The following is a 23,149-nucleotide window of genomic DNA, read 5'->3' on the forward strand; positions in this document are numbered from 1 at the left end:
CTTTCCCTGGAGGATGGGTTCAGCTAAAATTGGGGCCCATCTCGGGGTTCCCCCCAGCACCAGAGAGGCTCAGACTTAGTAGAGACGGGTACCCAGTTGATACTAGTTCCATGAAGGACACACTGTGCCCATTCTGCTGCCAGCTGCTGAGTCTGGTGTCCTGTAGTTATGGAACATGGATACAAGCCTGGGCAGCTGGACACGAAGGCCAGGTGCGCAGGTCACTCTGCCTCAGCTCTGAACCTTTAGAAACAAGCAGGCTGCACCCATTTCCATCTGGTCACAGTTTAGGAGTGGGGTTGTGGAATGGATGGAGGGAAGGGTGGGTGGGTGGGTTGATGGGTGGGTGGATGGATGGATGGATGGATGGATGAATGGATGATGGGTAGATGGATGATGGGTGGATGGGTGGATTAGGTGGATGGGTGAATGGATAGGTGGACTGGTGGGTGGGTAGGTGGGTGAAGGGCTGGATGGCTGGGTTGGGTGGATGGGGTGGATGGGTGAATGGATGTGTGGAGGGGTGGGGGGGTGGATGGGGTCCATGGGTGAATGGATGGATGGATGGGTGGGTGAATGGATGGGTGGATGAATGGGTGGGTAGATGAATGGATGGGTGGGTGAATGGATGGGTGGGTGAACGGGTGGGTAGGTGAATGGATGGTTGGGTGAATGGCTGGGTGGGTGAATGGATGGGTGGATGAATGGGTGGATGAATGGATGGATGGGTGAATGGATGGGTAGGTAAATGGGTGGGTGGGTGAATGGATGGGTGGATGAATGGGTGGGTGGATGAATGGATGGGTGGATGAATGGAGTAGATGGGTGGGTGGATGCATGGGATGCATGGGTGGATGGGGCAGATGGGTGGGTGGATGGGTGGATGGATGGGTAGATCAATGGATGGGTGGGTGGATGGGTGGGTAGGTGGGTTGGTGGATGCATGGGTGGGTGGATGGATGGGTGGATGCTGTAAGAGCCTCTCTGGCGGGTTCCAGGGAGGAACTGGCATCTTTGACCAGCAGCCAGCATGGTGATCAGATGCAGGGAGGTCTCTGGGTCTGCCTGATCCCTTATCTCACTGTTGGTGGGTCTGGGCTGGTGGTGTGTCCCTGAAGCTCTCTGAAGGGTGGCTCTACGGCATTGCCCAGGGGACATTCCCAGAGCACCGTGCTCTGCAGCAAAAGAGCGGCTGCCTGTGCTCCCAGGGCCGCTCCTCCTGGCAGCCTTTCGGGTTTGCTCGGCTTAGCACCTTGGCAAATCTCCTCGAGTTAGGACTCGCCTGCCATAAGCCTCTCCAACGAGCAGCCCCAGGCCAAGGCCTGTGTGTGGGCAGAGGGAGCGTGTGCCGTGGGAGGCAGCATTAATCTGAGGTTCTGTTTTTGTTCCCTCCTGGGGCAAAAGGAAAAAACAGGCTGTCCCACTCCATCCCCAAATCCAGCCCAGCTGCACCCAGCCCTGGGAGTGAAGGGAGCTGGATCAGGACTGCCCGTGAGTCGTAGACTCTGGTGTAGGGAAACCCCGGTTCATAAGACGGGTGGACACGGAGGAAGGAGGAGACTCCGTCCAGCAGAGACACACTTGGGCGCAGCCCAGTTTGGAGTCTGATGGACGTGGGCTCACCTGTGTGCAACTCTCATTCACTGTGTGGCCACGGACAAGTGACACTCTGGACACCCAGCTTCCTTATCTGCAAAACGGAAGCAGCGCGGGTTGGGGGAGGATGTGTGTGAGGGTTTGGCCCAGAGCCCTGCCATCAGCCAGACAGCAGTGGCTGTCATCCCTCCAGGTTCCAGGGTTACCTGGGGGAGTAGGGCCTCTGCCCCCAAATGGGCCCCGTTTCTGGTTCTGGAACTCACAGCAGGAGCAGAGGTGAGGACACTCCCGGTGTTAACCATCCGCCCAGAGGGAGAGCGTCAGTGGCCTTGTGTGACCTTTGCCCTTTGTCTCTGTCTTTAGGAGGCACGCGGACCTCCAGTGGCCGGCTCCGGAGGCTTGGTGACCCCAGTGGCCCAGGTAGGTGGCTCGCTCCACCCAGGCCCCAGCTCACGGGCGTGTTTGTGCTGCGGCCCCTTCGTTCTTCTGGTCCAGGACCTGCCTCCCCACCTGGCCTCCCTGGATGAATGGGGCCACTTGCCCGTTTCCCAGGGAGACGCTGTCTTTGACAGCTTTGGACTCAGGTGGCTTCCGGGCCTGTCGACGCTGCCCTGCTGGAGATGATCCTTGTGGGGGCAGAGTCAGCAACTCCCAGGCTCAGGGAGCAGGCCCGTGTGTGCGGGACAGAGGAGAGGACAGGAGATAGATAGGCTGGATGGTTTGGTTTGAGGTGCTGAGGGCACAGGCGCACCATGGACAGGTGGCTTTGGCTGTGGGACTCTGGGTGCTGGTTCAGTATCCATGGGCTCCCTGCAACCCTGCAGGGTAGAAGACACTCCAGGATAGAGCAGATACGGCTGTGTTATCTAGGAGGAAATAAGTGGGCCTCTGGCAGTGGTCACTGTGCTATTCTTTCTGCTTTTTCCATGTGTTTGGAAATTTTCCACAGTCACCAGTAGGGAGGGGAAACAGACGCACCCATCAGAGCTCTGGGGCTGGCCATCCAGGACAGGAGTTACAGCTCATAGGCTTGGAGGGACTCTACCAACCACCGGGTACAGCCTGGGCAGGGGAGTGGGACAGAGAGGTCAGGGCTCTGCCTCCAGCCCTTGCCCCCCAGGACTGAGTCTGTGCGTCATCTTCTCCCCACTGGGTGTCCTCGATCTCCCCTGCCTGACCCCGGTGTGGCCATAAGTGCCTCTGTTCCCAGGAGCCTACGTGGTTCTTGGCTGTCACTTGCAGCGGCCAGGCTGGGACAGGTGCCCATCTAGTGGCTTTTCTATTTGGAGAGGTTGATGGGTCACAGCAATGAATGAACTTACCTCCCCTAGGAGATGAGGAGCTCCGAGAAGGGCAGAGATGGCGTGGTCATCTGTGCATATGTGCTGGGGGCCAACTGGGTGCCAGACCCCTGGCTGCCATCATGGTGGCAGACAGGCAGGGACTGTGCCTTCATGAATTAGCCATTCTAGAGGAGACAAAGTTACCGAAGGACACGGACCCAGAGTCAAGTCCACACAAATAGAGTACCTGTGGGCCAGGGCTGCCTTCAGAACCAGGTGAGACAGCCGTCCTGCCAGGACAAGGCACTCACGGGGGCAAGGCATGTGCCCATCTGCAGCCCCCACCTCCATGCTCTAGACCAGCCCCGTCTAATAGAACCTTCTGTGATGGTGGGTCTGTTCTGTACATCCCCACCCCGCCATCCTGTAGGGTAGTTGCTTGACCACCTGGGTCTACTGCACACTCGAAGTATAAATGTTTAAGTTTATTTTATTCACTCATTTACTTGCATAGAATTATTGATTTATTTTAAATGGATTTCCACTTATAACTACATGTGGCTAGTGGCTATGAAACGGAACAGTTCCAGACCACATTGGCTAACTGAGACCCCAGAATTCTATCCCCAAAGCCTGCTTCTGATCCTGAGTTGGCTTCTGTGGGGACAGCACAGACCCCTCCTAAGTCCGCCCTCCAGAGGTGGATGCAGCGCCTGTGGACTGTGCACCCCCAGGCCTGGAGGGGGAGAGGGTGGACTGTGCACCCCCAGGCCTGGCGAGGTGAGAGGGTGGCTTTTTACAGGACGTGGGAGTGGAGGGGATGGCGTGTACATGTGGGTGATGTGGGACCTTGTGTGGCTATGTGGGCTGCTGTGTCCACATGAGTGCATGTGAGGTCCCTTGCAGTACAGGATGGGACTGTATGTGGGGAGAGCGGGGTGACACTCTGGCTGGAGGCCCCTGGGCAGCTGCATGATTCAGCGCCATGGTTAAGAGGGGCCCCGCCTATTGCAGTCATGTTGGGCACTAGCCACTGGACAGCCCCGCCACTGCTGTGTTTCTGGGGAGCTTTTCTCAGGTTCCGCATCTGATCTGCCTCTCCATCTCCCTCCCTCTCATTGGCCAGCTTCTGGTGGAATGGGTGGGGAGGGTCCCCCAGTGCTTGTGGGGGTTGCATCTTGGGAGCCTGGCATCCTGGGCTGCGTGGACACAGCCTCCCCCGGCGGTTGCTTCCCTCTGCTTACACCGGCTGGTTCTGTGCCGTCAGCACTTGGCAGCCGCAATCACAGCTCAGCTTGGAAGCCTAAGGCATAATTTGCTGAAGCCCAAAGCTGCAAGCTGGTGATCTGGGTTTGCGTGGGACTGCCTGCTGACACACGGGGTCCTCCCTCTGTGGGCCTCTGTGGGCTCCGGCCTGAGACACCCTTTCCTCATCTTCTTGGCTTCTGTCTTTCTCACTGCCTCCCTGCTGCTGAGACCCTGGTCCATTCAGTAGTTCATTTCTAGACATCCCAGCATCTCAGGCCTCCCCATTTGACACTCCGCAGATGACTGTCTGCCATCCCGTCCTCCCAGCCCAGCTTCTCTGTAGATCCACATCTGGCCAGTCTCCTATGTCTGGGACTCTTGCCCTCCCCAGAAGGACAAAGGCTCTTCTCGAGGCTGTGTTTGGGACTGGGCCAGGGATGACATTTCTGGCAAGAGCTTAAATGACACCATGATCAACCCTTTGGTCAGCTCACACACTTTGTCTCCTTTTTTTTTTTTTTTAAATGGAATTGTTAGAGCTACAAAAAAAAAAAGTAAAGAATAAGATAACAAAACACCTGTGTATTCACCGTCCCGCTTAAGAAGTGAGACATTGCAGGTGTAGCCCAGTCCTGGGTGACCCTCTCCATCCCAACCCTGCTCCCGCTGCAGTGCTCACCCCTGGATTGGGCAGGCATGTCTGTCCTGGGCAGTGGTGTGTCTGAGGAGCCTAGGTCTCCTCTTTTTTTTTTTTTCTGAGATAGAGTCTCATTCTGTCGCCCAGACTGCAGTGCAGTGGAGCCATCTCGGCTCACCGCAACTTCTGCCTCCTGGGTTCAAGCAATTCTTCTGCCTCAACCTCCCCAGTAGCTGGGATTACAGGCACCCGCCACCATGCCTGGCTAATTTTTTTGTATTTTTAGTAGACACAGGGTTTCACCATGTTGGTCAGGCTGGTCTCAAACTCCTGACGTCAGGTGATCCACTTGCCTCGGCCTCCCAAAGTGCTGGGATTATAGGTGTGAGCCTGGTCTCCTCTTGAATACGGTCGTCAGCATCGTGTGTCTGAACAGCCTAGGTCTCTCTCCTCTTGAATGCCGTCATCAGCATCGTGTCCTTGGTGCCTGACTGGAGTAGTGGCTGCCCTGCTTGTGCCCACAACGTGATGGCGTGGAGATTTATCCGTGTAAATCCACTTAGCCTTGGTTCATTTATTTTGGCAGCTAGCGAGTGTTCCTCCGTGTGGGGAGGCAGAGTTTGCCAGTCCCGTGGCCCACTGGTGACATCACCGAAGGTCTTCTCTGTTATTAGCGCTGCCGGGAACGTGTATTTCCCCAGGTGGATCGGTTGGGCTGTGGGGACACGCTCCTCAGCCCTTCTAGATGTTACCACTGCGCCCTTCCGAGTGGCCTTCTGGTAGGCTCTCCCATATTTGCCCATTTTCTGTGCCTCAGTCAGCCTCTCTGGGCAGCCGCCTCCCTGACTGAGCGTCCAGCTGACTTTTGCCCTGGTTCCCACGGTGTATGGAGCATTTCATCTCAGTGGTGCCCGAGCTTCCTTCCCTCTGGCCCTCAGTCCCCGGCTGGGATCCCTGGAGCCAACTCCTCTGCCTGACATCCCATGTCTCTGGGTCCTGCTCTTCCATCTTCCATGCCTCTGGGGTGTGTGGCCTCGTCCCCAGTGCCTCCATCATCCCTTCTGTCCTGGGTTGAACCGTGTCCCCCACAAACTCATGTCCACCAAAAACCTCAGAATGTGACCTGGGAGTTGGAAATGGGGTCTTTGCAGATGTAAGTAGTTAAGGATCTTGAGATGAGGTCATTCTGGATCAGGATGGACCCCAAATCCAACGACTGATGTCCTTAAAAGAAGCAGAGAGGCCACAGACGCACCGGTAAGAGCCACGTGAAGGCAGCAGTGGATGGTGCAGTGATGCAGCCCCAGGCCAGAAGGCGCCTGGGAAGAGGCAAGGAAGGACCCCTCACCCCGCCTCAGAGCCTTCCTAGGAGTGTGGCCTTGCTGACACCTTGATTTTGGACCTCTGGCCTCCAGCACCGGGAGAGAACCCGCTTCCAGTTTTTCATGCCCCACAGCTGTGGTCCATTATGGCAGCCACAGGACACTGATGCGTTCCCTACCTGGCCGCTGTGGATGGGCCACCCCCGCCCGCAGGAAGTCTCCCTCAAGCACTGTAGGTGTCTCTGCCCTCACAGGGGACGCCTGCACAAGGAGGTGTGAAAAGGGCTCTGCAGGAGCGGGGCCTGGGCTGGTGCTCGCTCCCTCCCTTCATCCTACGCCAGTTCCCACGCCTCTTCCGGAAGGAGTGCCCGGCCCCACCCGGTGAATCAGAGCCCAACTCTCCTGACAATTGGCTGTCACTTATTTAACTGCCACCATCCCCAGGAGACAGAAAATGCCAGAGGGGTGGGGCCTGGGCAGTGCCTCCTCGCTACTTCCCCGGGTACCGTGCCACATTGCCTTGGTGCACAGAGTAGCTGCTCAAAGTGTGTCGGACAAACAGGTCCCCCATGCCCAGCTGTGCAGACAAAAGTGTGCCATGTGGAGGGAGCTGGCTGTGGAAGAGACCACCAGCATCTTGGCTGCCCGAGGACCTTGCCCCTGGGCTCCTGTGGCACCCCTAGCTCGTTACTTCCTTTCTCACGCATAGCTACCCGCTCTTCCTCTATTTCTCTGATGTCAGCCTTGCCACCCACCCAGGTTCACAAGCAGGAAATCTCAGAGTTGATCTTGACCTCTGCCTCCCCAGCACCCCCAGGTCAACAGGTTGCCAAGATCTCATCAACTCACCCTCCACATACTGGCCCTTGGACAGGCTGCTCTGGTCATAGTCATGTCTTGGTTGGGCCTCTGTCATCCCTCCTTGGACCAGCGGGTGCCGTCCTCCCCACCCCTGTCCTGCTGTGGCTCCTTCCTATCCACAGCCAACATTTAGAGGACGATTACTGCTTCCCTCCTCTGTGCTGGGGACCCGGTGATAGGATCCCTCCACCCGATCATTTACAATAGACCTGGGCCTGGTCTTCTTACTTACAGAGCCCTTAGTTTCTGCCCCCAAGCCTCGAGTGTGGATTTCTGCTGCCGCCCAGCCTGACCCTGACACTGCTTTCCAGCCTGGAGCCCCCTGCTGCTTCTGTGCTCCTGGCTCTGAGTGCTCGGACCTCTCTGGATGGGTTGCCACTTGTCCTCTGGAAAGCAGGGCTTCCGTGCTCCTGGACCCAGCTGGCTCAGGGTGACTTTGGGCCATCTTGCCATACCCCTTCTATCAGCTTGGCCTTGGTTATTTCTGTGTCCTCCACGGCCTCCGACCAGAGCCGGGGCGGGATGCTCTCCTGGTGTGTGGCAGGCAGTCGGGAAATATTGCTGGACTGACCTTGATAGGAGATGCTTGGGAGAATTGGCCAAAAAACTAGCTTAAAATGCAAATATGGGCCTTCTTTTGCATTGGCTAAAGAGTAGCTTTTCTCTGTTTGCCTCCTGGGTAAGAAATTGATGGCAAATGCAGTGTCTCCAGGGAGGAGAAGAAGGTGACAAAAAGGGTCTGTGTAACAGGGCAAGGCACTAGGCATTTGTGACTATTTAAGTTTAAATTATTTAACATAAATGCGAAACTCTGTGCCTTCCTCGGTAGCCCTTCCACATTGCAAGCGTTCACTGCCACATGTGGCTGCCATATTGACCACAGCAGATACAGAACATTGACATCATTGCGGAAAGTTCTATGGGCGGTTTAGATCATCTTCACGTTGGATCTGCAAATTCATTGTTTATCCAACGAACGGTTGCTGGGCACCTACTGAGCAGGCAGGATGAAAGACACCCGCTCTTGGGGGAATTTTCTGTTGACTGCAGAGAAGCTTAAACTCAGGGGGCCTGGGGCAAACTCTGCAAGGGCCCTTGGGCTCTGCACCCCTAGACCTCCCTCACTCTGCACAGGCAGTTGGGGGCCCCCTCTAGGAATGGAGCGCCAGCTCCGGCTCCTGTCAGGCTACAGCCCGGACGGATGGCTGAGCACGAGGCTGTGAGAGTGGAACTGGGCCCGGCCAGGCTGCTTCTCCCTGTTGTCTTGGTTTCCTTCCACGCTGACCTGGAAGGACTCCTAAAGCAACAGGCCTGCCCAGGCGGTTTGCACCAGTAAACCCTGCAGCGGCCCCAAGGGCAGAGATAGCTGGATTGTATTTATTTAGGAACAGCCAAAGCTCGAGGCACAATAAAAAGTGGAGAAAGATTCCGGAGAGGAATGCAGCTGGCCTCAGCCCGGGAATCCGTCTTGCTTGGGAGGCTGTAGGCGGGCCAGGCTGGGGCCAGCCTGGAGGGTCTTGGCCAGCTCTGCTGGCAGGTACAGTAGCAGGGCCAGCAGGAGGGAGTCCGGGACAGAGCTCCTTCACTTTTAATTCAGGGAAGCGAACTTCAGTGGTTGTCTGAGGATGAGCAGGAAATGAATGGAAAAGTCTTTTTTTTTTTTTCTTTTTTCTTTTTAGGCAGGGTTTTTCTCTGTCCCCCAGGCTGGAGTGCTGTGGCACAGTCATAGCTCACTGCAGCCTCGACCTGCTGGGCTTAAGGGATCCTCCCACCTTAGCCTCCTAAGTAGCTGAGACTACAGTTGTGAGCCACCATGCCTGCCTAATTCTTAAAAGAAATGTCTTCAGACTAGGCATGGTGACCCATGCCTGTAATCCCAGTACTTTTGGAGCCGAGGTGGGAGGATCACTTGAGCTCAGGTGCTCCAGACCTGGGCAACATGGCGAGACCTTGTCTCGACTAAAAATACAAAAAGTTAGCTGGGCATGGTGGTGCACCCCTGTAGTTCCAGCTACTCTGGAAGCTGAGGCTACAGTGAATTGTGATTACATCGCTGCCTTCCAACCTGGGCAAAGGGAGGAAGAAGGGGCCTTCAAAAAAAAAAATTTTTTTTTTTGAGAAAGAGTCTTGCTCTGTTGCCCAGGCTGGAGGGCAGTGGCATGATCTCGGCTCACTGCAGCCTCTGCCTCCTGGGTTCAAGTGATTCTCCTGCCTCAGCCTCCCAAGTAGCTGGGATTACAGGTGTGAGCTACTGTGCCTGGACTCTTTTTTTGTAGAGATGGGATTTCTCTATGTTGCCCAGGCTGGTCTTGAACTCTTGGCCTCAAGTGATCCTCCCACTTTGGCCTCCCAAAGTGCTGGAATTACAGGTGTGAGCCACCACTCCCAGCAGGAAAAGTCACTTTTTAAAGCGAGAGGTTGTGCATCCTCTATAGCTTGGTACTCGGCATGGAGGATTTACTGGAACTTGTGTTAGGTGAGGGGACATGGAAGATGGCAACAAATCCGAGCCCGGAGCGTCAGAAAGCATCCTTTCAGCCTGAGATGCCTTATCTCCACCTCCACGCAGGACCCTTCCCCAGTGTGTGCGCCTGGAGCAAGGTGGGGCCGATCCTACGAAGCCTCTTTCCCGAAGGCCCCTGCTGCCTACATCAGCGTCTCCTGGACCGCCTGCTCCTTTCCTGCATGGCTGGACCAGCCCCAGGTCCTCCTGGCCTGGTGTAGGGATCACAGGCCACCCTGGGGAATGCCTGGTATGTGTCCCCTCCCCTCTGGGTACCAGGGGATGAAGCTGTGCTTCGTGGAGGGGAGCTGAGGCACTAGTGCCCGGGATGGTGCGCCTGGGGCAGCTGAACTGGACCCATCTCCTACTGGGCCCCTATGGAGCCCAGATTGTTGTGAGACGGTGACCCGTACCTTTCACTTTCGTTTCACGTGGGAACAGGGGCTCAGTCTGCACACATATTCGGTTTGGAGCATGAATTTCCATGGAGAAGGAAAATCTCTACTAAGAAGGCTCTGATGTCAGGATTGTCTGTGAGGGCCGGGCCATGTTCTGGGGCAAGACAGGAGTGGAGGAGGCAACCAGGGAAGGCTTCCTAATGGAGGAGGCATTTGATAGCATCTTGAAAAAGAAGCAGTTCCTAGGCCAAGCCAGAGGGTGAAGAACAACCACCTAACTTCTTTCTACAAGATGCCCCCAGGCTGAGGCAAAGCAGGTTGAGTGTGACACTTCCTTCCTTTCTGTGGGTTCTGGCCTTTCCGGAGCCCAGCCAGTGCCATTGGAGACAAAGTGGCCTTCGCTATTCCTTCCCGCCCTGCCAGGCCCCACTGTGCCCGCTGAGCCCTACTTTGCAATTAAGAGGAGCTGTGAACCAATGATGCTGATGTCACAAAAAAGTGGCCCGGGGTCTACGGGGGGTGAAGGACAGAGATGCCGCCCTGAGAACTGTCTGGAAGGGGCTTTTGGGTAACAGTGCCCACTCCAGGTTGTAGGCAGGCTGGGGTGACTGGGAGCTGGGCTCACAGGCTGGCACAACTAGAGTTTCCCAAAGCCGTGGCCCTGGGGGCCCTTCCTTCCCGGGAGAGCAACCTTTGGTCCAGTTTGGGAAAAGGTGGGTTAAACCAAGCCCGGCTCCCTCACTGCAGGATTACTCAGTGCGTTTAGTATGCAACTGTGCCTCTGAATCCACGACAGGACCAGAAACCACTTCAGCAGGGAGGGACCACGGGGGATCCGCCGCAGGGGCTTGGGTCTGCGCTGGCCTGGTGAGGTGCCCCCTTGGTGCTTACATGGAGGCTGAGACACCGTGGGCAGTGAGAGGTTGGCCCGTCGCCTCCCCGACCCTCGGCTGGCCTTACCCCACCACCTCTGCACTCGCCTCCCAGCCGGCTCATGACTAACTCCTGCCTCTTCAGAGCCAATTGGTGCTGCCAGATTTTCCATTTCAAGTGATCCCCTGCCTGGGCCAAAATGTTTGGATTTTCAGGCACGGAGGGGAGATGGACCTCAAGCCAAACCATGCTGGGTGAAACTGAGGGTCAAGGCTGTGCTCAGCAAGCGCTCCAGCCCTGGCCGTCAAACCCATAGTGTGCACAGCGTGCGGGAGGTGGCCGGGTGAATGCACTCGTCATAGTCCGGCCCCTCACTCGGGGCTGTTCCCAAGTTCCCACTACCAGCCTGGCTGGGTCAGAGCCTGGTGGGGCCTTCCTGGGCTTCCCTGCCCCACAGTGGGAGTTTGTATGGAGAGTCTTGAGTGAGGTTAATGGGTGTTCTTCCTCTTTTTTTTTTTTTTTGAGACAGAGTCTCACTCTTTTCACCCAGCCTGGGTTGCAGTAGCGCGATCATAGCTCACTGCAGCCTCGGACTCCTGGCTTCAAGCAATCCTTCCGCCTCAGCCTCCCAAAGTGCTGAGATTACAGGCACGTGCCACCTTGCCCAACTGGGGTTTCCGCTTTATACTTTTTCTCTTGTTGCTAAACTCAATACAATGAAAGATATTACATTTACAATCAGAAAAACCAACAAGAAATATTATTTCAAAATTGGAAAAGGGATTAAAGAAACAAACCAAGAAACCTCCGCGATTCCTGCCTATCGGAGTCAGTGGTTATTAGTGGTTGGCTTAATACAATGTTTTAGGAAGAAATAGAATAACAGAAAGCAGCTCCAGTGAGCTGAGCCCTGGCTCTGTCTGTGCTGCTACATCAGTTTCCCACAGCTGCTGTAACGAGTGGCCACAAGCTGGCTGGGTTGCAACAACGCCCAGCCATCCTCTCACAGCTCTGCAGGCCACACGTCCGAGATCAGGGTCACCAGGCTGAAATCAGGGTGTCCACTGGGCATAGCCCTATGGAGGTTCTAGGGCAGGGGTTCCTGTGTGTGTCCTATTAGGAACTGGCCTGCACAGCAGGAGGCGAGTGCCTGGCAAGCGAACGAAGCTTCATCGTATTTACAGTCACTCCCCATTGCTTGCATTACTGCCCAAGCTCTGCCTCCTGTCTGATCAGCCATGGTGTTAGATTCTTATAGGAGCGTGAACCGTATTGTGAACTGTGCATGTGAGGGATCTAGGTTGTGGGCTTCTTACGAGAATCTAATGCCTGATGATCTGTCACCGTCTCCCATCACTACCAGATGGGACCGTCTAGTTGCAGGAAAACAAGCTCAGGCTCCCTCTGATTCTATATTGTGGTGAATTGTATAATTATTTCAGTGTAATAATAATAGAAATAAACTGCATAATAAGTACAGTGTGCTTGTGGCCGGGTGTGGTGGCTCACACCTGTAATCCCAGGTTTTTGAAACTCTGTCTCAAAAAATAAAAAAATAAAGGCCAGGTGTGGTGGCTTACGCCTGTAATCCCAACACTTTGGGAGGCCAAGGCTGGCGGATCATGAGGTCAGGAGTTCAAGACCAGCCTGGCCAACATGGTGAAACCCCGTCTCTACTAAAAATACAAAAATTAGCCAGGTAGGGTGGCAGGCGCCTGTAATCCTAGCTTCTTGGGAGGCTGAGGCAGAAGAATCGCTTGAACCCAGGAGGCGGAGGTTGCAGTGAACTGAGCACGCCACTGTACTCCAGCCTGGGCAACAGAGTGAGACTCTGTCTCAATAAAATAAAAGAATGAATATAATGCACTTGAAACATCTCGAAACCATCTCCCCACTCCCTGGTCTGTGGAAAAATTGTCTTCCATGAAACTGATCCCTGGTGCCAAAAAGGTTGGGGGCTGCTGCCTTCATCACCTGCCCCTTCGAGCCTCTGGTGGCTGTGGGCGTCCCTTGGCTTGTGGTTGCATGGCCCTTACCTTCAACACCAGCATCTTCATATCTCTCCGGGCCCCATCTCCACTTGACCATCCTTGTCTGTGTCGAATCTCCCGCTGCCCCCGTCTTGTGTGAGCACCGAGACTGCCTTTAGGGACCACCTGGACCATCCACGTGTTCTCGCCACAGCAAGATCCGCAACTGAATCACAGATGCAAAGACCCTTGTTCCAAACAAGGTCCCATTTGCAGGTCTAGGGATTAGGACGTGCTATCCCTGGGGCCATTATTCAGCCTTCTCTAGTGCCCATGATCCCTCCCTCCCTCCCCAGCCTCCCACCTCGGCTGAAATGCTGTCCCCATCTCCCTCACTGCCTGGCTGCCTGTGGGGCTGTCCTCCAGGCTCTTTAGGAGGAGGTGGTTGCTTGATGTCTCCCAGAAGGCTGGGAATGGTCCTCCCCACCCCCTAAGAAGACGTCCTTTCTGCCAAAGGAGACTGCATTTCGGGTCCTATCCCAGGCAGAGAGTGGACGGGACTGTGGTCTGAAGTGGCATTTCAGGGCCTTTGACCCTGTCATCTAGCTGAGGGCTGTGCATGGGCCTCACCTGGTCACAGGTAACTCACCTGGCTCTGTGGGGCAGGGATTGTAAACTCAGAGGCCTGCGGGGTGTGTCGAGGTGGAGGGGTGCAAATACTGGAAATTTGCGTGGGGGCCTTGGGGAGCAGCGCAACTGGAAACTGTTTTGTCTAAAGGGCAGAGCAGTCTTGCACCAGCCCTGTGTGGCCAGGCAGGAAGGCTTCTGTGGCGTGGCCATGCGTCCTGCCTTTCTCAACAGAAGCTGACAATCTGGAGTTTTCAGAGAGATTGCCTGAGTTCTCAGCCTTGGCACGAACACACATTCTCTTTAAACAGGCTTGGGCCAACAGAACCGGCCTCTGTGTCTCAGGTTTGAATGAACCCTTGAGGTGAAGCTTAAAGACAGAGAGGATGTGCCCTTCCCCACCCAGGAACCCACACTGTAGGCCCCCACCTGGTCTGCTGAGCCCTTGGCCTCAGCGTGGACACTGACCATGTGCTGGTGGGGACCCCCCAGGTAAGCAGCCTCTGAGGACCCCGGATGAACAGTGGGGAACAGCACTGATCCCCCAGTGGGGCCCCGAGTTCCCGGAGAGGAAGACTCGCTCCCTCCCAGGGGACGGCTGGAGACTTACTGACTCATGCGTGTGTGGTAGGAATCATCCAGGAAGTCCCCATCCCGTTCGCCCTCTGCTTGGGCGGGGACGGCAACTGCCTCTGTCGCCACAGGCTAACGGGACAGAGCGGGGTGACTTCTCAGGGTTCCTCCTGGGCAGGTGCTCCAGAACGTTTTCTCAGCACGCTGGCCTGAGGCACGGCCGTTCCTCCCGCCCAGCCACGTTGGGGTGCGGGGTGAAGAAAGCCTGGGCTAGCCCAGGACAGAGGAAGGCACGCAGGAACTGGGCTTTTTAAACACTTAAACCCAAGGAAATCGTAGCATCGCGGGACGGGGAAAATGAAAGACTTTGGAAGTCGTCAGGAATTTGACTCTGTGAGTTGGTTTCCAAGAGTCTAAGTTAAGCATCTCCAAGTGGATATTAAAAAGGAGCAGCAAGCCTCAGGGCGGCGGGGGCTGGAGGAGGTGGAGAGAGGAGGCTGCCGGAAGCCGCACTCGGGACCTCTGCAGCCACCGACCAGACCGGGCGGCCAGGACTCTGGGACTCTCACAGGCAGACCCTGGGGGCTGCCCGACTCCTCGGGGCCCACCTTGGGCCCTCTCTCCTGCCTCCTCTTTTTGGATTTCTCTCCTTTGCTCCGTTTTTCCTCCCATTTTGAAGAGACAATGCTACTTCAGTTTGGAGCACAAACATGTGATGAGCACATGGAAATGTGGTAATTCGGATGCATTCGTGATTGCAACAGATTGAAGAAATTAGACCAGACAAAGAGTGTTTTTAGAGGAGGAGGAGGAGGAGGAGGAGGAGGAGGAGGAGGAGGAGGAGGAGGAGGAGGCGGCTGAGAGAGGGAGGGCGACGGGGGTGAGAAAGGGGAGGCCGCCTCTGAGCGGGACGCCGGGACTCCCGCCACTGCTAAATATATCCGTAGGAATGGAGAGGGACCGGATCTCAGGTAGGCAGCGTCCCCATCGGCCGCCCCCCCACTGCCCTGGACTCGGGGCTTTATTTATGCTTGGGGGGAATAAGCATGCAAGGGGCGCTTTTGCTCATTTTTCACAGAAATATTTCTTTTCTTTTTGACGGTTCCAAGCTCGTGGGATGAACGCCGTCTCAGAAGCTGAGCTCTCCTGAGTCTGGCTTGTATTTAAACTCCGCTCTCCTCTCTCCTGGCTACTTCTCTTTCATTTTCCAGTGTGCCACTCTTGCATGTCATGGCCACTCTCAACGCTCAGGCTGTTGGTACTGAAACCTGGGGAGGGCATGGGGGACCTGCCCCCCTGGCTCGGGTCTGGGGCGGCGGCGCTTGGACCTGGCCAGTGGTTTGTTTGTCCACTGTGTGGTTTGTTTTTTGCCTCCAGCCAAAGTCTGTCTTCAAGGCTGCCTCGGTCTCCTACCTAAAATAGCATTTCTGTGCCTTCCCGGCAGTTGATTATAGAGGGGGAAGCTCCCAGCGCTCAGAGGAGCCCGGCGTGTGTGTGTGTGTGTGCATGTGTGCACGTGTGCATGTGTGCACGTGTGTGTGCATGTGTGTGTGTGTGTCCATGCACGCTGGCAGCCCCCTTGCAGCGGGCACAGACCCATCGGGGTGTGAACCGGCAAATGAAGAGAAAGGGGCTTCCCGTGTCTTTAGTTCACCCCAGCTTTCCAGGCCCTCCCTCCCAGGCCCAGCCTCCTTGGTGTCTTCACTCACGTGCGGTGCTGTGGCTGCCATCGCACGTGGCCAGCGCCGTCATTGGTAATTAGCAGTGATGACGGTTTCTGCTGCCCATGCCACCCTCTGAGCCCAGGGCTGGGAGATATGGGGTGGTTGAACCACACTCCAGGCTTTGGGTATTCTGAAGTGACCTATGGGCCATGGAGCAGGGGTCGCTAAGAGTGTCAACCCCTAAGTGCCTTGGGCCCTGGTCTGTTGGTTGCCCCTATGTGTGTGTTGGGGGGTCCCTGAGAGGCCTGAGAGAGGGAAGCCCATCTCGGTGACTCCTCTATAGGACGCGCAGTCCCCTCCACCGCTGCTCCCAGGGCCACATCTTGATGTGATGTTGGGACTGGTGGAGCGGGTGTGTGTTGTGCCACTGAGCACACCCAGTCGGGCACGGCAGGCGGACCTCAGGAGGGGGCCAGGGGAGACGGGCAGAAGGCTGGGGCCGCATGTTATCTGTTTGAGCTCGGGGGTTCAGGCCCGCTGGGACGGGTGGTTGTGGAGCCCAGTGTCCTGCTCTCGGCCCAGCAGGAGCCGCAGGGCAGGGAGCACTGAGAGGGGCCTTCATCGGGCCTGCACAGTGGAGTCGTCCTCGGAGTGACCACCCCACCAGACCACAGTGGGTCCCCTGCCTCCTTGGCCACCAGCCCTGGGAGGACGTCACTTCACCCGCCTGGCTGGCAGGGGCCTCGGGGAGCCTCGGGTTCGGCCTTCATTTTATAGATGATCCAGCCAAGGCCCAGATGGGTGACCAGCAGGGGATCTGAGAGCTGGGCAGAGAGGCATGGGTTTAGGGGGTGGTGCTCCCTGGGGAGCTGGAAGTGGTGGCACCCTCCCAGGCTCACCAAACACAAGCTTTTCATCAACTGAACAAAACACTCTTTGAAAGCAGTCAGCGCTGTGCCCCAGAGACCATTCTGATCCCTGCTGCCCTTGGCCAAGGACAGCACAGTCAGGGATGAAGCGGGGACCTCCCCTCGGGCTGTGCCTTGATGAAAGATGCTTTCTACAAAATCCCATTCAGATGTGTTTTCATGTAAGAAAACGTACATTTTAAAAAACTCAGTTGTAAACTGGCCGCCTTCCGAATGAACACGAGAATCCCCGAGCTGTTTCCCTAACGAGGTTTTCGTCCTGGGCAAACTTTAGCACTGGTCTTTAATTGTCACTGAACTCCTGAACAGTCCCTGGGGAAGTGAGTTCCTTCCTGTCCCTGCTGGGTGGCCTTGAGCAAGCCACTTGGCAGCTCTGGGCCGCAGTTCCGTAATCTGCAATGTGAGGGATGGGAGCAGCCGGGCCCCCAGGCAGCGCACCCTCCTCCTCACGGGTTTCTGCGTGTGTTCTGAGTTTTATGGGCACTTCTTCCCTCGCTGAGGGGCTCTTGCTTTTCGCAGGGTGTGGCTCATGCCACTTTGTCAGGCTGCAAGCCACTGTGAGAGCTGCTCCGATTCCCACGCGTGTTCTGGCCTGAGGAGGAGCGTGGGGAGGATGCTGTGCCTATGTGACAGAGGCCTGCCCGGCAGACGCCAGCCCGCTGGCTTCCAGACGTGGCTGTGGGTGCCTCATGCCCCACTGGGCTGGTGTGTGAGGCGTGTCCAGCTCAGGCTGCCCTATAGCTGCCCAGAAAGGGTTTGTGGGAGGGGGTAGTCCTACCCTGGTGAGTCCATGGTGGTCTGCCGGCCCCAGGGAAGGCCTAGGAGCCCCAAGACCTGCCCTCTTGTCCCTCCGTTGTCCCTCTGTCGGCAGTGCCTGGCTCCGGTCTGGTTTGTCACGGGGGCCTGGGTACTCTCCCGCCCTCCCTGGGGCCTGCGGCCTTCCCCTGGGAAGGCGCTGGAGGGTTCGTCAGCCGGGCCAGCGTGAGTCACGCAGCGGTGACTGGCCGCTGAGGCATGGAAGGCCACTCCTTCCAGCCAAGGGTTGGAGCTTTTTTTTGTTCTGGACCGGCTTTGTGGCTTTTACAAATTGAGCAGTTTTATCTTGTTCCAAGAGCTTGTATTTCAGCAGGGAGAGAGTCTCCAAGAAGGGAACTTTCCACTGGGGAGCTCCGTTGGGCTGGGAGGTTAGGAACAGGCCACGAGGGAGAGCTGCAGGAAGAGGGCGTGGACGTCTGTGCATGGTCATGAATGCAGGCCCAGGGTCCTGGAGGGGCTCAGCCACGCTGTTGCTGGACGTCTGTCCCCACCAGGGTCCACCCGATGCAGTATGGCACAGGGTAAAGCCCAGCTCCTCTTAGGGGTTTCCTGGGTCACCAGTGGGCAGGGAGCCAAGGCCCCCTGGAGGGCGGTACCTCAGCCCTCACCCCTCCCTCTTGTCCCTCGCTCTGCTGTCCCTGATGGCCTCTACCGTCCCCTGGGAGTTCCTACCCCTGGACACGGGGTGCTATCCGGTCTCAAACTCTCCAGTTCTGCTTTTTCATCTCCGATGTGAGAGGCCTGGCCTGAGGCACTCTGCACCCACTTCCTGCCCGGCCCTGTGGGAACTCTGGTCCCTGTAGTGGTTTCCTGGGGCTGCCATCACCAAGTGCCACAAACTGGGTGTCTCAAAACACCAGACATTTCTTGTCTCACCATTCTGGAGGCCAGAAGTCCAAAATCACGGCATCAGCAGGCCTGGTTCCTTCCGGAGGCTCCGAGGGGGAGCCTGCTTCTCGCCTCCGGCAGCTTCTGGCAGCTCCCGCAACCTTTGGCGTTCCTTGGCTCGTGGCCATATCACTCGATCTCTGCCTCTGTTGTCATGGGGCCTCCTTCTGTGCCCCAAATCTCCCTCTGTCTGTCTCTTATAAGGACAGTCTTTCTCGGCTTTAGGGCCCACTGGGTAATCCAAGATGGTCGCATCTCAAGATCCTTAATTTCATAATGTCTGCAAAGACCCTTTTTCCAAATAGGCCGTGTTCATAGGCTCTGGGTGGATGTAAATTTTAGGGGCCACCTTTCACCCCCCTGTTGTCCCCCTGTGTCTGGATGCACAGAATGGTTCCATGTCCCAGACCTCTCGCTGGCCCCCTCTGGCCCTTTGGGGTGGCCGGCGGCCTTTTCCACTCGTTCCTGTGCTCCTGGTGAGGTGTCGGGGTCCGGCAGCCTCTGTGGGAATTCTGGGGGCAGCACGGAGCCGGCCCCTCCCCACCAGGCATCTTCCTACCTGCCTGGAGCTCATGGTTGTGAGCTGGGGGTCTCTCCTTGTGGTTTTGATTTGCATTTCCCCAATGCTTAGTGATGTTAAGCATCTCTTCGCGTTTATTGCTCATTTGCACATCTTCTTGCAGAAATGTCTGTTCAAGTCCTTTCTCTGTGTTTGATTTGGATGATTGTTTTTGTTGTTGTTGAGTGTTAGGAGATCTGTAGATTAATATCCAGATACTCATCCTGTATCTGAGCTACGATTTGCTGCCATTCCATGGATTGCCTTCCCATCACGTTGTTAGTGCCCTTTGATATGCAGTTTTTTGTTTTTTGTTTTTTGTTTTTGAGATAGAGTCTCACTCTGTTCTCCAGGCTGGAGTGCAGTGGTGTGATCTCGGCTCACTGCAACCTCCGCCTCCTTGGTTCCAGAGATTCTCCTGCCTCAGCCTCCTGAGTAGTTGGGATTACAGGTGCCCACCACCAAGCCCAGCTAATTTTTGTATTTTTAGTAGAGACAGGGTTTCACCATGTTGGCCAAGTTGGTCTCGAACTCCTGACCTCAAGTGATCCGCCCGTCTTGGCCTCCCAAAGTGCTGGAATTACAGGCGTGAGTCACCACGCCCAGCCTGATATACAAATGTTTTAAACTTTGATAATGTTCCACTTTATCTATTTGTTCTTCTGTTGCCTGTGCTTTTGGCGCCATAACCAAGAAATCATTGCCAAATGCAACGTCATGAAGCTTTTCCCCTGTGTTTTCTTCTAAGAGTTTTGTGGTTTTAGCTCTTGAGTTCAGGTCTTTGATGCAGGTTGAGTTGATTTTTGCATGCGGTGTAAGGGCTGGTGCAGCCTCATGCTCTGGGCTCTTGATTTGCTTCTCTTCTTTTCTCACGCCCAGCTGGTTCTGCTGGGTGGCGGGGAGGAGTGGGGAAGTCCCGGGCTGGGCCTGCCCTATCATCCCCTCTCAGGCCAGCCAGGGAGTCTCAGCTCCTGCCCAGGACCTGGCTGGACATGCGCCCTACCGGAAAAGCCTGGGCCGCCTTTCTAGGCTGATGGCAGGGCCAGCCCAGGGCGTCCTGAGGCCTGCCCTGCAGACATGCCCCTCATCCTCGGTGGTGTGGCTGCCTGGCCTGCGTGTGAGACCAGCTGTCTGCTTCAGGGCACGGAGGCTGAGTGTTTCCAGCCTGTCCCCTTGCTCGGCTCTCCCTCTGGGGATGCCCCTGCAGCTCATTCTCTGCCTCCGCTTCTGCCATCTGTGCCTTTGTCTGCTTCCTGTTTGAGGTGGTCATCCCTGCTGCCGCCCCTCATGATCTGGACAGGAGTCTCCGTCCTGAAGCCACCACCCGAACCCCTGTGCCTCAGACCCCTCCTACCCACCACATGGGTTCCACTGTGACCAACTCAGCAGCTGATGAAGCTTCCCTTGGGGCTCTCCTAGCAACGGGGAGCTGGCCTGAGGCCTGGCCTCAGTCCCTAAGTGGAAGTGGGGTATGAGGGTGTCAGCCTTTTTCTGCTGCCTGGTGCTCTAGGGGTTGGCTTGTCACTCCTGGAAGCACTTGCCATCCTTACACAGCACCCCACACCCTCCTCCCTGCCTCCTACCCCTTCTTCCAAGGGGTCATCTCTGCTTCCCTCCCCACCCAACCTCACCCACGTGGTCCGCCCAGCAGCCTTTGAACCCCAACATGACACAACAAACCTCCCTTGCTGGTCACTCATTCATTCATTCAGCATTGGGTGCGCCCTGTGGACTTGGTGCTGGGGTCTGATGGAGGGCAAACCAGACACAGTCCTTGCCCTCATGGGACTGCACCAGTGCAAGACCACATCAGTACATGTGAAACATGGGAAGTGACAGGAGTGACAAAGGGGACCAGTGGCAGGACAGGACCTGGGGTTTGTAGGACCAGGTCAGGAGGACTGCCCTGGGGGGAGACCTTCAGGCTGAGCACAGAAGGGTGAGGAGTAAACCAGGCTCAAACCCGGCAGGCAAGCGGGGATCACTGCAGGCAACAAGCAATGTGTTCAAAGGCCCTGGGGCATGGGGGGCTGAGGCCCGCAGCAGGGCAGGAAGGGAGGCTGTGGTTGAAAGAGAATGACTGTCATGTTGTGAAATACACATTTGGTTTTCATCTCCATTTCCTGGCATACAACTCCTAAAATCTTTGGAATCTCCAAAGTGGTGCCTTTTTGAATGCCCATGATTGACAGACCAGCTGGCAGCCCCTAACCAGCTTCAGGATGGGGGCGGGTCCCAGGGAAGACTGGGTAGAATTACAAGGTTGAGACTTTCAGCCCCACCCTCCAACCTCCAGGTAGGCGAGAGGGGCTGAAGGTTAAGCTGATCATCAGTGGCCAGTGATTGAATCAATCATGCCTTCGTGATGAAGCCTCCGTAAACACTCAGGAGGGGGTTCGGGGAGCTTCTGGAGCACGTGGAGGCTCCTGGAGGGTGGAGCGCCTGGGGAGGGCATGGAAGCTCTGCGTCCCTCCCCCATACCTTTCCCTACACCTCTCTTCATCTGTATCCTTTGTAATATCCTTTATAATAAACCAGTAAATTCCATAAGCCCCAGGAACATGTGTAAAAGAAAAAAAAGAATAATCCATAGCTGTTCTAGCAAGTTAATCCTACCAGCACCGGCCTTCCTCTGCCAACCTTATCTCTGGCAATGCCCCCTCTCCTGGGCCACTGGGAGCCCCCCGCCCCACCACCCCTCCTGTGGTGGTCTTGCTGGCTGCTGTCCTCAGGTTAGTTTATTTTTACCCGGCCTGCTTCCACCAGGGGCTGAGGCCTCCCTGCTCACTCCAGCTTCCTGGCCCATCTCTTGCTCTGGGCTCCCCGTCCACACCAAGTGGCCAGAGCTTCTGAAGCCGTTCGCCGTGTGCCCCTGCCTGGCCCCACGCATCCCACGTGGTGCTCCCCAGGGTCTCCCACTGGCAAGGGCATTGGCATGGGTTCTGGGGCTGCCTTGGTTCAAGCCCACCCTGACTGGGGGCCTGAGGGTCCCTGAGGGGATCCCGAAGGCCAGGGCAGGCAAGGCTGGCATGATCTGGGCGGTGGGGGCTGGGCATGGGAGGGGGTCGTGGGTGGGGAGATTCCTCTTAACCAGCGGCCCATGTTTGGAGACTGATTTGGGCTCCAGGCTACGCCTTGAAATTGGGACAGAGAGTGGCACAGATCTCAGCCCGGGAGCCTCCCTCTGCCTGTGGACGCCCTCATACCTCCATCCACGGAGCCACCCTCCTCTTTTTTTTTTTTTCTAAATGGGGAAACTCAGACTTGAGCACTGAATAAACAACACTCCCTCGAAATCAGCGAAGAGGCACTGGCTCTGAAACTTTGCCATGAAAACTTGAACATGCTCTTTGGACCGATTTGCTGGAACAGATGGGTGTGATGGGGCTGCGGGACTTTGGGTGGCAGGAGGTGTCCCCATGCCCAGGGCGTCCCTGTGCCCAGGGTTTCCCTGTGCCCTGGGTGTCACCATGCCCAGGGTGTCCCCATGCCCAGGCACCGCCTCTCCCCACTTTCCTAATCTCCCTCCACCAACAGGTGTCAGCTGTGAAATGCCTGCTGTGTGTGTCCTTTGGTTGAGTTCATCTTGTGCTCTTAAGTTCCTGTTAGACACAGGCAGGCTGCTTTAGTTCTTCTGGTGAATATTTGTTGTTGTTGTTGTTGTTGTTTGATACGGTTTCTTACTCTGTCGCCCAGGCCGGAGTGCAGAGGCGAGATCTCGGCTCACTGCAACCTCCGCCTCCCACGTTCAAGCGATTCTCCTGCCTCAGCCTCTCAAATAGCTGGGATGACAGGCGCCCGCCACCATGCCTGGTTAATTTTTGTATTTTTAGTAGAGATGGGGTTTCACCATGTTGGTCAGGCTGGTCCCGATCTCCTGACCTCAAGTGATCCACCCAGCTCGGCCTCCCAAAGTGCTGGGATTATAGGCGTGAGCCACCCCACCTGGCCTATCTGGTGAATGTTTATTGGGGCCTACTATGTGCAGGCCCTCTCTTAGGTGCTTGGCCTGTAATGAGGAGCAATAAAGACGCAGTCGCTGATCACTTGTTACTTACAGTCGGAACCGAGAGTCAGGCAGCCCACAAATGAGCAAATCCATAGATGGTTTTAGACGAGGGCTGTGAAGATGCTGAGAACAGGTTGCTAGGGGTGCATATTTGTGTGTGTAGGGGGGGATTAATGGAAGCCCTTCCTCAGTGGTAACACTGAGTTGAAGCTCTAATGACCAGAAGGACCCGGCCAGGCCAAAATCCAAGGGAAGAGCAACCCGGCAAAGGGAACGGCAGGTGTGAAGGGCCCGAGGTCGGAGCCTGGGGAAGGTGGGAGTGGCTGGAGAGTGTTGTCAGAGATGGCAGCGGTGACACCAGTGAGACAGGCAGGGCCAGGTTGTGCCAGGCCT

General features: G+C 56.2%; 1 protein-coding gene and 1 long non-coding RNA gene across 12 annotated transcripts in view; one reads left to right on the plus strand and one right to left on the minus strand.

Moving 5' to 3' along the window:
• SEPTIN9 (septin 9) overlaps window positions 1-23,149 on the plus strand; it is a 215,606-nt gene that overhangs the window by 25,301 nt on the left and 167,156 nt on the right. For 4 of the 11 annotated variants that reach the window (XR_013407348.1, XR_013407349.1, XM_077973017.1 and 1 more), the window contains exon 1: window positions 13,935-14,862. The exons of 1 other annotated variant lie outside the window; for it this stretch is intronic. Coding sequence is in view for 6 of the 10 variants with exons in the window: in XM_077973017.1 (XP_077829143.1) it covers window positions 14,841-14,862 (22 nt within the window). In the remaining 4 variants the exon portion in view is untranslated. Of the gene's footprint in view, window positions 1-1,662; window positions 1,873-1,959; window positions 2,017-13,933; window positions 14,863-23,149 lie in introns of those variants that run through there. 6 more of the 11 variants (XR_013407346.1, XM_015120462.3, XM_077973016.1 and 3 more) reach the window with 4 other exon arrangements.
• On the minus strand, window positions 3,389-14,306 carry LOC144335989 (uncharacterized). The gene is made up of 3 exons (XR_013407361.1): window positions 13,929-14,306; window positions 12,758-12,917; window positions 3,389-5,988 (listed from the first exon to the last, which is right to left on the minus strand). It is a non-coding gene; the product is annotated as an uncharacterized LOC144335989 (long non-coding RNA).

The sequence above is a fragment of the Macaca mulatta genome, chromosome 16 (genome assembly GCF_049350105.2).
Source record: "Macaca mulatta isolate MMU2019108-1 chromosome 16, T2T-MMU8v2.0, whole genome shotgun sequence".
In the NCBI taxonomy this organism is placed as follows: Eukaryota; Metazoa; Chordata; class Mammalia; order Primates; family Cercopithecidae; genus Macaca; species Macaca mulatta.